General features: G+C 50.0%; 1 protein-coding gene across 1 annotated transcript in view; it reads right to left on the bottom strand.

Moving 5' to 3' along the window:
- Positions 1 to 13,039: 13,039 nt before the first annotated feature.
- LOC112125258 (zinc finger protein 135-like) overlaps positions 13,040 to 14,425 on the bottom strand; it is an 8,824-nt gene continuing 7,438 nt past the window's right edge. The window contains exon 3 of the mRNA XM_029913802.1: positions 13,040 to 14,425. This exon is cut by the window's right edge and continues 564 nt beyond it. Within this exon, the coding sequence (XP_029769662.1) occupies positions 13,737 to 14,425 (689 nt within the window). The 3' untranslated portion in view covers positions 13,040 to 13,736.

The raw sequence follows: 14,425 nt of genomic DNA, 5'->3' as shown, positions 1-14,425 counted from the left end.
TGTGTGTCTGTGTAACACACAGAGTCAGTCTGTGTGCTGGCTGCTGGGGAAGTTTCTGAGAGACACTGTGTGCTGTCTCTAAGACATTCACTGAGAGCTCTCCTGAGCCCTGTCTCCCCTGCCCTCACTCTGATGTCACGGGGTACATGGACTAGTGGGGGTGAGGAGGGGAGAAAGAGAGAGACAGTGTAAGCTGGCTACTGGGGGGCAAACAAGCACCTGGGTAGAAAGACAAGCCCGTGCGGCCATAGACCACAACACCTTCTAGGCTTCCCACACCTCAGAAAATCATACCAAGGTAAGGGGCACCAAATGGGTTTTCATGCCTCTGCCCCTCCTGACTCAAGGCATGTGTGTGCTGGTGTCCTGTGGCGCTGGGCACGTGAATCTAGACATAGCTCAGAGGCAAAAACCTGCTTGCAGCCTGCGAGAGCATCCGAGAATCACTGGCCCTTGGCAGAGAAGGCAGAGTCCTCTCAAGCTTCACTTTGCACGTGACCTCTCAGACTGGAGAAACCTGTCCCCAGCGAGCAAGGAGAAAGCTGGGAATGACGCAGGGCAGGCCCAGTCACGTACAATGAGTGCGAGGTGACGCCATTGTGTAGAGCAGATCTCTGTCACTTGCAGCGTTTCACTGTAATGCTCTAAAACTGCCCCGCGTGCCAGGCAGCTGCTGTGGGGGGAGTGGACACATTTGGGGGCCAGATGAAATTGTCCCGCAGGTCATGACTTGGAGTACCCTGGTGTATGGGCTGGGTGTGAGGGAGAGGGGGTGGAATGGCCTTTGTCACATCCCCTCTCCTCCTCCTCGCTGTGGCATGAAACCTTTGTCACTTACATTGCTTCAGTGTCAATCTTAGCACAGCCCTCAGCCCTAACGCGTCTGTGACTGTCTGTAAACCAAAGGCTGGGTGGCACCATTCACCCCTTCCAGCTCAGCAGTGCCAGGGATCGGGTTGTGACACAGTATAGACATGTTTTCCAGGTTACATCACACAAACCCTGAGTGACTGCTCATCCCCTCAAATCCTTCACACACACTCCAACTCCCCACCCCCAAAATCCTCACCACCTTGAGGATTGTAGTTTAGTTTTAGTTTTGCACAAAGACTGACACCTCAGGCTGAGAGTGAATGATTCCTTCAAAAGGAATTCCTCGAAACAGACTCACTCCCCCACAGGAATGAGCTACATTGTTCTAAGTAGCTTTAAACCGGTCTCACTGCATCCACATGAAGGGATTGTAGCCCCTCAACTAAACTAGTTTCAAACCAATATAATTAAAGCAGCAAAAAAAAAAAAGCCCAAAAAACTGGGGACCAGGCCTCATGCTATAAAACAGGAGAAAGTGAAGCACCAACGCCATGTAAATAAACCCCTCTGATTGAAATAAACACAAAATCAGTTTGAAAACAAAATCAGGACCCTGTTGTGCCAGACGCTGCCTGTGCAGGCTACAATTTAAGCTTAAAACGAGATACAAGACATGCATAGCGCATGTGGGAGCAGGCGCCAGGTGCTGCACAAACACCATAGGGTAGAACCACCCTGAGTCAGGCTGCAGATTTGTCACAGTATTTTGTATCAGAAATTATGGAGCAGTTACAGTAACTTTAGTAAAATCACAGGTCCCTAAAATTACTGTGACTGCTCCAGGATTTGTAATAAAACCTGCTGTCAAGGCTGATTCCCCGCTCTGGCATTTCGAGTGCAGAAGATGGGGGCCTGCAAGGACTTTAAAAGTTAATACTTGCCACGCCAGGCTTGTATTAAACTCCCAACGTTAGAGATCCCCCTGGACACAATCTGAATGTGCGGAGAGCGCGGCAGGAACGCAGGATCCCACGGCCCACAGAGGGATCCATGCACAGGACGCAGTCCATCCCCGGGGTAAACTCAGCCAGAGACCAGACCTAGCTACACACCAGAGTCTCCCCATGGGCCAGGGTTCCCACCACTGCGTCGACTGTGACAAGGGGTTCAACAACCCCTTCGCACTGACCCAGCACCAGCGCATGCACACCGGGGAGCTGCCACATTGCTGTGCTGACTGCAGCAGAAGATTCAGATGGTCCTCAATCCTGAGAACACACCAGCGCACGCACACCGGGGAACGGCTGCACCGCTGCACTGACTGTGGCAAGAGCTTTGCAGAGAGCTCAGAACTGAGAATACATCAGCGCGTGCACACCAGGGAGTGGCCGTATCGCTGAGCTGACTGCGGAAAGGGCTATGCACAGATCCCACACCTGAGAATACACCAGCGTGCACACACTGGGGAGCGGCCATACCGCTTTGACGATTGCAACAAAATCAAAATCTGGGGCTCATTTACCTGCACATCTACCAATGTGATATATGCCATTATGTGCCAGCAATGCCCCTCTGCCATGTACATTGGCCAAACCAGACAGTCTCTACGCAAAAGAATAAATGGACACAAATCAGACATGAAGAATTGTAACATTCAAAAACCAGTAGGAGAGCACGTCAGTCTCCCTGGACACTCAATAACAGACTTTAAAATGGCAATTCTTTAACAAAAAAACTTCAAAAACAGACTTCAATAAGAAACTGCAGAACTGGAATTAATTTGCAAACTGGACACCATCAAACTAGGCCTTAATAAAGACTGGAAGTAGCTGGGTCACTACAAAAAGCAATTTTCCCTCTGTAGATACTCACACCTTCTTGTCAACTGTTGGGAATGGGCGACATCCACCTTGACTGCATTGGCCTTGTTAGCACTGACCCCCCACTTGGTAAGGCAACTCCCATCTTTTCATGTGCTGTAATATATATACTGCTTACTGTATTTTCCACTCCATGCATCGGATGAAGTGGGTTTTAGACCACGAAAGCTTATGCCCAAATAAATTTGTTAGTCTCTAAGGTGCCACAAGTACTCTTCGTTCTTTTTGCTGCTAGAAAGGCTCTCAGGAGTCCAGGTTCAAGGACATCTCTGGGGAGCCTCTTCCTAGGAAAAAAACCAAGGGTGGAACATGGATGGAGACGTCTCTGTCCCAAGGCTAGGATCCAGGGACAGGGGAAGCTCTCAGCCAGGCTATGAATCAGGGATCCCATTTCTCCCCCAAGAGACCCACATGCCCCAAGGAGTAAATGGCTCTTACCTCCATGAAGGAGCAGGTCCTCCATGCAAGCCTCTTTGAGACCCAGCAACGCTTGGTTTGATAGGACAAGGTGACCTGTCCCCACTGCTCCCTGAGGGGCCTCAGCTGCAGGCTGCAACCGTCTGGGAGGCGGTGACAGATCTCAGGGCCTGGAAGACAGCTGGGGCTCCTATTCATTTCACTCACCATGACCCTGTAGAAGGGCCAAGGGGAGAATAAAGGGCAGGACATGAAGCTGACCCTGAGCCTCTGTCCCACCCCCACCTCCTCCAAAGTGGAGCTTTCTAAGCTTCAGCTGGGCAGACAGGTTGTATCCCTGACACAAAGGCCCTTCTGCAGCATATGGGGCAGGGAGAGCTCTGCCTGGGTCAGGCCAAGGAAAGCGGGAAGGGAAAAGAGAGTGAGTGGAGGAGTTCCTGCTCCAGATGAAGGAATTTGGGGGGCAGAGGGAAGGAGCCTGCTCCACAGAGAGGGGAGAGAGTTTCTGTCAGTGCCAGCGGACTCCATTCCCTCTTCCACTAGTTCCCCATTTACAGGGAGCCAGAGCAGTACCTGCAGCAGGGAGCGGGAGTTGCTGGTGTCCTCAGAGGCAGAGTCCCTGCAGCACCTTGGGCATCTGGTGCAAGTGCCAGATGATGCGGAGCTGGCGCATCACATTGGCCATCATGTCCTCCTGCTGAAAGGGAACAAGAACCTATCAGAGACTCAGATGCTCCCCAGGAATCAGGGGGCACCTGGAACTAGCACCATTGCACCCTGCACCTGTCCATGTCGGAAGGATGGATTCATCAGGATGGAGGCTTGTTGTCCTCTCTAGTCACCTCCAGTGTCAGCCACCCTCCTTGTAGGGTGAGCCACCTCCCCCTCAGTGCCCTGACAGCTCTTCCACCTCCAACCCACCTGGGGACACAGCTGAAGTTCTCAGCCCTCTCCTCCATGCCCACCCAGGGAGGGGGCTCTAGCAGGGGGGCAGAAGGGAGTCTGCCAGCAGTGAAGTGGGGTGGGGGGAGGTTAAGACTGTTCCCCAAGTCACCCCAGGATCTAATGCTGAAGCCGCAGGATGGCAGCCTTGGTGAATGGGGCAGATCAGCAGCCCCTGATGACTGAATCCTTCCGTTCTCTCTAGAGCGGGTCCAGCCCTGCCGGCAGCAGGACAAGCTTCATAGAATCATAGAATATTAGGGTTGGAAGGGACCTCAGGAGGTCATCTAGTCCAACCCCCTGCTCAAAGCAGGACCAATTCCCAACTCAATCATCCCAGCCAGGGCTTTGTCAAGCCTGACCTTAAAAACCTCTAAGGAAGGAGATTCCACCACCTCCCTAGGTAACGCGTTCCAGTGCTTCACCACCCTCCTAGTGAAAAAGTTTTTCCTAATATCCAACCTAACCCTCCCCCACTGCAACTTGAGACCATTGCTCCTTGTTCTGTCATCTGCTACCACTGAGAACAGTCTAGATCCATCCTCTTTGGAACCCCCTTTCAGGTAGTTGAAAGCAGCTATCAAATCCCCCCTCATTCTTCTCTTCTGCAGACTAAAGAATCCCAGTTCCCTCAGCCTCTCCTCATGTGCTCCAGACCCTTAATCATTTTTGTTGCCCTCCTCTGGACTCTTTCCAAATTTTCCACATCCTTCTTGTAGTGTGGGGCCCAAAACTGGACACAGTACTCCAGATGAGGCTTCACCTATCACCTATGCCGAATAGAGGGAAAGGATCATGTCCCTCGATCTGCTGGCAATGCTCCTACTTATACTGTCAAAATGCCGTTAGCCTTCTTGGCAACAAGGGCACACTGTTGACTCATATCCAGCTTCTCGTCCACTGTAACCCCTAGGTCCTTTTCTGCAGAACTGCTGCCTAGCCACTCGGTCCCTAGTCTGTAGCAGTGCATGGGATTCTTCCGTCTTAAGTGCAGGACTCTGCACTTGTCCTTGTTGAACCTCATCGGATTTCTTTTGGCCCAATCCTCTAATTTGTCTAGGTCCCTCTGTATCCTATCCCTACCCTCCAGCGTATCTACCACTCCTCCCAGTTTAGTGTCATCTGCGAACTTGCTGAGGGTGCAATCCACGCCATCCTCCAGATCATTAATGAAGCTATTGAACAAAACCGGCCCCAGGACTGACCCTTGGGGCACTCCGCTTGATAGCGGCTGCCAGCTAGACATGGAGCCATTGATCACTACCCGTTGAGCCCGATGATCTAGCTAGCTTTCTATCCACCTTATAGTCCATTCATCCAGCCCATACTTCTTTAACTTGCTGGCAAGAATACTGTGAGAGACTGTATCAAAAGCTTTACTAAAGTCAAGGAATAACACATCCACTGCTTTCCCCTCATGCACAGAGCCAGTTATCTCCTCATAGAAGGCAATTAGGTTAGTCAGGCATTACTTGTCCTTGGTGAATCCATGCTAACTGTTCCTGATCACCTTCCTCTCCTCTAAGTGCTTCAAAATTGATTCCTTGAGGACCTGCTCCATGATTTTTCCAGGGACTGAGGTGAGGCTGACTGGCCCGTAGTTTCCCGGATCCTCCTTCTTCCCTTTTTTAAAGATGGGCACTACAATAGCCTTTTTCGAGTCATCCGGGACCTCCCTCAATCGCCATGAGTTTTCAAAGATAACGGCCAATGGCTCTGCAATCACATCCGCCAACTCCGTTAGCACCCTCGGATGCAACGTATCTGGCCACATGGACTTGTGCTCGTCCAGTTTTTCTAAATAGACCTGAACCACTTCTTTCTCCACAGAGGGCTGGTCACCTCCTCCCCATACTGTGCTGCCCAGTGCAGTAGTCTGGGAACTGACCTTGTTCGTGAAGACAGAGGCAAAAAAAGCATTGAGTACATTAGCTTTTTCCACATCCTTTGTCTCTAGGTTGCCTCCCCCATTCAGTAAGGGGCCCACACTTTCCTTGACCTTCTTCTTGTTGCGAACATACCTGTAGAAACCCTTCTTGTTACTCTTAACATCCCTTGCTAGCTGCAACTCCAAGCGTGATTTGGCCTTCCTGATTTCACTCCTGCATGCCTGAGCAATATTTTTATACTCCTCCCTGGTCATTTGTGCAATCTTCCACTTCTTGTAAGCTTCTTTTTTGTGTATAAGATCAGCAAGGATTTCACTGTTAAGCCAAGCTGGTCACCTACCATATTTACTATTCTTTCTACACATCGGGATGGTTTTTTCCTGCAACTTCAATAAGGATTCTTTAAAATACAGCCAGCTTTCCTGGACTCCTTTCCCCCTCATGTTATTCTCCCAGGGGATCCTGCCCATCAGTTCCCTGAGGGAGTCAAAAGTCTGCTTTTCTGAAGTCCAGGGTCTGTATTCTGTTGCTCTTCTTTCTTCCTTGTGTCAGGATCCTGAACTCAACTGTCTCATGGTCACTGCCTCCCAGGTTCCCATCGACTTTTGCTTCCCCTACTAATTCTTCCCTGTTTGTGAGCAGCAAGTCAAGAAGAGCTCTGCCCCTAGTTGGTTCCTCCAGCACTTGCACCAGGAAATTGTCCCCTACACTTTTGAAAAACTTCCTGGATTGTCTGTGCACCGCTGTATTGCTCTCCCAGCAGATATCGGGGCGATTGAAGTCCCCCATGAGAACCAGCGCCTGTGATCTAGTAACTTGTGTTAGTTGCCTGAAGAAAGCCTCGTCTACCTCATCCCCCTGGTCTGGTGGTCTATAGCAGACTCCCACCACGACATCACCCTTGTTGCTCACACTTCTAAACTTAATCCAAAGACTCTCAGGTTTTTCTGCAGTTTCATACTGGAGCTCTGAGCAGTCATACTGCTCTCTTATGTACAATGCAACTCCCCCACCTTTTCTGCCCCGCCTGTCCTTCCTGAACAGTTTATATCCATCCATGACAGTACTCCAGTCATGTGAGTTATCCCACCAAGTCTCTGTTATTCCAATGGCATCATAGTTCCTTGACTGTGCCAGGACTTCCAATTCTCCCTGCTTGTATCTCAGGCTTCTTGCATTTGTGTATAGGCACTTAAAATAACTCGCTGATCATCCTGCTTTCTCAGTATGAGTCAGGAGTCCTCCCCTCTTGCGCTCTCCTGCTCATGCTTCCTCCTGGTATCCCACTTCCCACTTACCCCAGGGCTTTGGTCTCCTTCCCCAGTGAACCTAGTTTAAAGCCCTCCTCACTAGGTTAGCCAACCTGCTGGATAAGATGCCCTTCCCTCTCTTTGTTAGGTGGAGCCTTTCTCTGCCTTGCACTCCTTCTTCTTGGAACACCATCCCATGGTCAAAGAATTCAAAGCTTTCTCTCTGACACCACCTGCGTAGCCATTCATTGACTTCCACGATTCGATGATCTCTACCTGGGCCTTTTCCTTCCACAGGGAGGATGGATGAGAACACCACTTGTGCCTCAAACTCCTTTAACCTTCTTTCCAGAGCCACATAGTCTGCAGTCAAGTATCAGGGGGGAGCCATGTTAGTCTGTATCCACAAAAACAGTAGTTTGTAGTCTGCAGTGATCTGCTCAAGGTCATTCTTGGCAGTATCATTGGTGCCCACGTGGAGAAACAGGAAGGGGTAGCGATCCGAGGACTTGATGAGTCTTGGCAGTCTCTCCGTCACATTGTGAATCCTAGCTCCTGGCAAGCAGCACACTTCTCGGTTTTCCCGGTCGGGACGGCAGATAGATGAATGTAAATATGATGTAACCGGAATATGCTTTATGCAAAAGGTCTCTTGTAAGGTATCATAACAAAGGTTATAACCTACTGAATATATTCCTCCTATTTGTATGCATGTATCATTCTTATATCTGAAGCTAGAAATATGAAGTATAACTCGGAGGTCCTATTGTAATTATGCAAAGTGTGGGCCATTAATGGTGGTTTAGAATCGTGGTGACTCTCATTGACCCAGACAATTGGTTGTAAATGGTTTATTTACCTGCAAACCTTCCTGTGTATGTGTGGGCCAACCCAGGAAGAATGGAGACTAGGGGTCTTACAGTGACATGTGACCACATCACATGATACTGGAATCCAGCTTAATCCTTGTACTTTTCCATGGATGAGGCAGGGGTGGGGACAAGCACAGACAAAAGATTCCCACCTTGTGCCAAAGTTATAAAAGGGGGTGGAGCAGGACAAAGGAGGCTGACAGTCATGAGAAAACCCCGACTTACCACCTGAGATGTCTGCTGGACCTAACAAAGACTGTACCGGGGAAAGGACTAGGCCCAGAGTAGGAAGGAGGCTGGTCTGTGAAAGAAACTTATTGGAACATCTTTGAGGGTGAGATATTACCTGTAATCAGTTTCTTAATGTATTAGGCTTAGACTTGCGAGTTTGTTTTATTTTGCTTTGTGACTTACTTTGTTCTGTCTGTTATTAATTGAAACCACTTAAATCCTACTTTTTATACTTAATAAAATCACTTTTGTTTATTAATAATCCCAGAGTAAGTGATTAATACCTGGGGGAGCAAACAGCTGTGCATATCTCTCTTCTATCAGTGTTATAGAGGGCAGACAATTTACGAATTTACCCTGTATTAGCTTTATACAGAGTAAAACAGATTTATTGGGGGGGTTGGATCCCATTGGGAGCTGGGTGTCTAGGTGCTGGAGACAGGTAACTTGCTGAGCTGTTTTCAGTTAAGTCTGCAGCTTTGGGGGCATGGCCCAGACCCTGGATCTGTGTTGCAGCAGGCTAGCGTGTCTGGCTCAACAAGACAGGGTTCTGGAAATCCCAAGCTGGCAGGGAAAACGGGCTCAGAGGTAATTTCAGCACATCAGATGACAGTCCCAAGGGGGTCTCTGTGACCAAACCCCCATCACACCTCCCTTCCCCCATCCCACACAGTGCAGATGTGTTTTACCATTTGGCTCTCTCCTCCGGTTGTTGTTTTTTAATAAATAAATTTGTTTGGTTTGAAAGCAATCTTTATTACATTAAATGAAAGCAAACATAGCCATGCAAAGCAACAGGCATTTTTCTAAAGTTATCTCAGTGTATAGTATGGAACAATTGCAGTCACCTACTAGCATTACAAGCACTGCACTCCTGAGCACAGCAACAAATATTACTGGCTTTCAGCTGCTCTTTATGGCCCAGCGCTGGGCCCCTCTAATAGCCCTGGTCTCTGGCTGTTCAAATTCAGCCTCCAGGTGCTGAGCCTCAATGGTCCATCCCTGAGTGAACCTTTCACCCTTCCCTTCACAAATGTTATGGAGGGTACAGCATGCGGCTATAAGCATAGGAATGTTGTCATCGGCCAGGTCCAGCTTCCCAGACAGACAGCACCAGCGGGCCTTTAAATGACCAAAATCACACTCAACAGTCATTCTGCACTTGCTCAGCCTGTTGCTGAACCGCTCCTTGCTGCTGTCAAGGCTCCCTGTGTATGGCTTCATGAGCCATGGCATTAAGGTGCAGGCGGGGTCTCCCAGGATCCCAATGGGCATTTCAACTTCCCCTACGGTGATCTTCTGCCAGGAAGAAAGTCCCGGTTTGCAGCTTCCTGAACTGTCCAGTGTTCTGAAAGATGTGTGCGTCATGCACCTTTCCGGATCAGCCTGCGTTAATGTCTGTGAAATGCCCACGGTGATCCACAAGCGTCTGGAGAATCATTGAGAAATACCCCTTGCGATTAATGTACTCGGAGGCTAGATGGTCTCGTGCCAGAATTGGAATATGCGTGCCATCTATCGCCCCTCCGCAGTTAGGGAAACCCATTTGTGCAAAGCCATCCACAATGTCACACACGTTGCCCAGAGCCATGGTTCTTTTAAGCAGGATGTGATTAATGGCCCTGCACACTTCCATCAACACAAGTCTAATGGTCGACTTTCCCACTCCGAACTGGTTAGCGATTGATCGGTAGCAGTCTGGAGTAGCCAGCTTCCACAGTGCAATCGCCACGTGCTTCTCCATGGGCAGGGCAGCCCTCATTCTCGTGTCCTTGCGCCGCAGGGCTGGGGCGAGCTCATCATACAGACCCATGAAAGTGGCTTTCCTCATCTGAAAGTTCTGCAGCCACTGCTCGACATCCCAGACATACATGACAATGTGATCCCACCACTCAGTGCTTGTTTCCTGAACGCAAAAGCGGTGTTCCACTGTGGTCAGCACCTCTGTGAATGCCACAAGCAATCTCATGTCATAGCTACTACGCATGGTGAGATCAACGTCGAGCTCCTCTTCACTTCCCAAAACACTTAGCAGCAGAAGAGGAAGAGATGCTCCATGGGATAGCTACCCAGAGTGCACCGCTCCGAATGCCAGTGCAAGTGCTGCAAGTGTGTTTGCACTATTGCACAGGCAGCTGACCACGTGAGCACACAACCGTGGTTTCCCTGCAGTGATCTCTGAGCGTCGCTGTAACTGCCGACAATGGACATCTGTCAGTGTAGACAAAGCCTGAGGCCATGTCTACATGCGCAATTGAACAACAAAACTTTTGTAGTTAAGAGGTGTTAACTTCCCCCTCCCCTCAAAAGAGAAAAGTTTTGTCGCAGCAAGTGCCAGTGTAAACGGCGTGTTGTTGACAGAAGCACTCTCCTGCCGACAATGTGAACTCCGCTCATTGGGGATGGAAGTATTTTGTTGGCAAAAGAGCCGACAAACAGTGGCTATGCTGCCCAACTTTTAGCGACATGGCAGTGTCGCCAAAACCTGTGTAGTGTACACGTGGCCTTAGACGTATTAGTGTTTTGTTTGATTTGCTTGGTAATCTGCTTTGTTCTGTTTGCTATCCCTTATAATCACTTAAAGCCTGCCTTTCATAGTTAATAAACTTGTTTTTTTAATTAAATCCAGTCTGTGCGATTCATAATGCGGCGGGGGGGGGGGAGGGAATTGTGCACATCTTCCTCCATATTGAGGGAGGGGGCGAATTTATGAACTTATGTTGTACAGATTTCTCTACAGTGCAATACAGTATTATTTTGGGTGTACTTTCCAGAGGGGAGCTGCACTTGAGTGCTGAGTCTTCTCATAGAGTGCTGTTTGCAGACTGGGTGATTCTACAGCTGTGTGCTGCCAGAGGCTGCAGACCCTAATTCAGCCAAACAGGGAGCGGGAACCCAGGCTAGTGGAGTAGGCAGGCTCAGTGAAATCCCAGTACACCAGGTGGCATCCCAGAAGGGGGGAGGGGACAACCTGTCACATCATCTACTGGCTCATATCCGGTCAGTAACCTACCTCCACGTTACTTTCCGTGGGCTCTCTGCCATGCGCTCGTTTGTCCAACTTTGCATGACTCCACGCTTTTTCCATCAGCACCCGTAGCTGTCTGCAGAAATGTCCATCTGGATGTTAGAACAGCGTCGCTATAGAAAGTCTCGTCCCACGCCTGGATTGCTCTGTCCTTGGATAGTAATTCATCAGTCATATACAGTGATTTGACTCAATTGCGTGGTCCGTGGCTAGGGTTGTCAGGTGTCTCATTTTTTTACCAGAAAGTCCAGTCAAAAGGGGATCTGCAGAGTTTCTTGTCAGATCTACTGTCTGCACTCCAAAAGTCTGGTTATCATGGATGGGGGCAGGCGGAAGAGAGTCATCAACCCACGCCAGCCTTTGCACACTCAGGGCCACCTCCTATCTGTATCTTGTGGGCAGATAATCTCCACATCGGGGCTGCAGCTCCCATCCCATCCCATCCCCGGCATAGAGAGAGCTCTGATGGGGAAGAGTGACGATTGAGTGACAAGAAATGCGGTGGGAGGGGAGAGGGGAAAGTGGGGGGAAGGGTCGGGGCATCAATGAAAGAGGCAGACCAGGGGCCAGAGCCTCAGGGGGAAGAGGTGGGGCAGGGGAAACGTCCAGCGCTCTTGCTGTAGTGTCGTTTTCAGAAATTAGAAAGTTGGCAACCACATGGCCAACAGGGGAGTACAGTTAATGAAAGAACCCTAACAGCTCTACGCACCTCTGTGCCAGGGCTTGATTATTCCCTACATCTCACAGATAACACCAGTATTGTTGCTTCATATGCGATATTTCTGGAGGAATTCTGCATTACTGTGCAAGCTCAGAATTCATAGCCCAGGCAGATTTCTTTTCACCTCAGAATAATTGATTTCGACGGGGAAGCACTGTAATTACACCTTTTGCCCACTAGGGGCTGCTGTGGCACCCAAAGAGAGGGCAGCTGGCTCACGGCTGGAGAAGAGGGAGGGGGTTAGAGGCTGCATTCTTCACAGCATACTGCCCATGGGGCCAGGTGTGGAGGCAAGCGATATGGGGGTGGGAGGGGGGATGGACACAGTGAGGCATATGGGGCTGCTGGGGGTGGAGGTGGTCACAGGAGCTAGTGGGGTGACATTGAGCCAGGGGCTGAATGCAAGTGGGGATGCAGGGACACATGGGGACAGGATGAGAGGTGTCTGATTGAATGGGTGAGGTCAGGGGTGTGACAAGGTCTCCATAAGGGAGGTTCTCCAACTCTCTAACAATCACCCTCTCCCCCCCAACCCCCCCAAAAACAAAACCCTGTTCCATACTTCTTCTACCCACACCCAACAACTCTCAAAGTTCACTCCAGGTTCCTTCCCAGCAATTACTTCCCTCTCCCTCAGCTTCTCCATTGCCCCGGGCTCCCCCAAGCCTTTGCACAGCTTCTGAGGGGTGCGGGAAACACATTTCTACATTGTAGTTTAAATGAATTATTACTCAATGTTCTGTGTTAATAGGTCTAGTAAGGAATCTATTTGTGAAAAATCACTTCCTGAATCTTTTTTAGTTGTTTGTACTGTTATAGACACAGTTGCTGACAGGTATTTTGAAATAAATTAGCAAAATAATTGAAATTAGCATAATTCTATTGTATTATTTTGACAAATAAAATATGCAGAATTTTATGTTTTTAATTTTTTTAGCATAGAATGGGAAACTCTCTTTGTGCAGCTGCCAGTCACATGGTTCACGAGGCCTCGTGTTCAGTTAGGCCTTAGAACATTTTGGTTGGTTCATCTTAAAGATTTACACTTCACAGAGGCTTTTCCCCATGACATTTGAAAGCATCAGCTTCTTTAATAGCAAAAAAACACCCGGTTAGACAGACCTTTGTTACACATTAGGTACACAGTTTTTCCTTCATCACATTTCTATTTAAAGTAGACGGCGTGAGCAGTTCCTGAGTCTCCTTTCAATCACGCACACTGGGCTGTCCTGCCCCGCCCCTCAGCCCAATTCATGCTGAGACAGGACTGCAAATCCCACCTCTAGATGTCGCCCCAGAGTTACCCCCAGCTGGAACCAGGGTAGGTGTGGTGGAAAGATCCTGGCTGGGTCCCATCTAGATGGGGAGATGGGGTATGTATCTTGGCTGCATCCTACCTAGATATGTGTGTGTGTATGGAGAGAGACTTGGCTGGATCCCAGCGAGCTGAGAGGAGGGGATATCCTAGGTGGATCCCAGCTAGATGCAGGGGTCCCTAATGGAGTAGGCTGTGACCATCTGCTCTAAAATCCCCCCACCTGTCTGCTCTTCCCCACACTGCTCAGCAAAGTCCTCTGTCCTGCCCCCACAGTCTCTCTGCTGGGCATCATGGGGACAGGACCACTCCCTGGTCTGCATCTGCTGGTGCTGGGCCAGGCCCATCGGCTGCCAGAAGCCCCTCTGGCCCTGGCAGTTACACAAGGGTGTTGGTGTGAGTGCCCTGGTGCCGGGTGAGGTTGCCCAACTGAGAAAAGCATTTGCCACAGTCAGCACAGCTGTACGGCTGCTCCCCGGTATGAATGCGCTGGTGTATTTTTAGGTGTGAGCTGTGTGCAAAGCTTTTGCCGCAGACACTGCACTGGAATGGCCGCTCCTTGGTGTGCGTGCGCTGGTGTACTCTCAGGGTTGAGATATATTCAAAGGCTTTGCCGCAGTCAGCACAGCGGTGTGGCCGTTCCCCCCTGGTGTGCGTGCGCTGGTGTCTTCTCAGGTATGAGATCTGTGAAAATCCCTTCCCGCAGTCAGCACAGCGGTGCGGCTGCTCCCCGGTGTGGGTGCGCTGGTGCTGGGTCAGCTTGTCAGTACTGCTGAACTTCTTACCACAGTTGCCACGGCGGTGTGGCCGCTCCACGGTGTGCGCGCGCTGGTGTTTTCTCAGCACTGAGCTGTGTGCAAAGCTCTTGCCGCAGTCAGCACAGCGGTATGGCCGCTCCCCTGTGTGCGTGCGCTGGTGTACGGTCAGCACACTGGCACTGATGAAACTCTTGCCACACACATCACAGCGGTATGGCTGCTCCCCAGTGTGTGCGCGCTGGTGTGTTCTCAGGTGTGTGAGCTGTACAAAGCTCTTGCCGCAGTCGGTGCAGCGGTGTGGCCGCTCCC

Source organism: Terrapene carolina, unplaced genomic scaffold (genome assembly GCF_002925995.2).
Source record: "Terrapene carolina triunguis isolate 2854851 unplaced genomic scaffold, T_m_triunguis-2.0 Scaffold926, whole genome shotgun sequence".
NCBI lineage: Eukaryota > Metazoa > Chordata > Testudines > Emydidae > Terrapene > Terrapene triunguis.
Note: the sequence above shows the minus strand (reverse complement) of the source record. Positions and strands in the feature narration are given on the sequence as shown.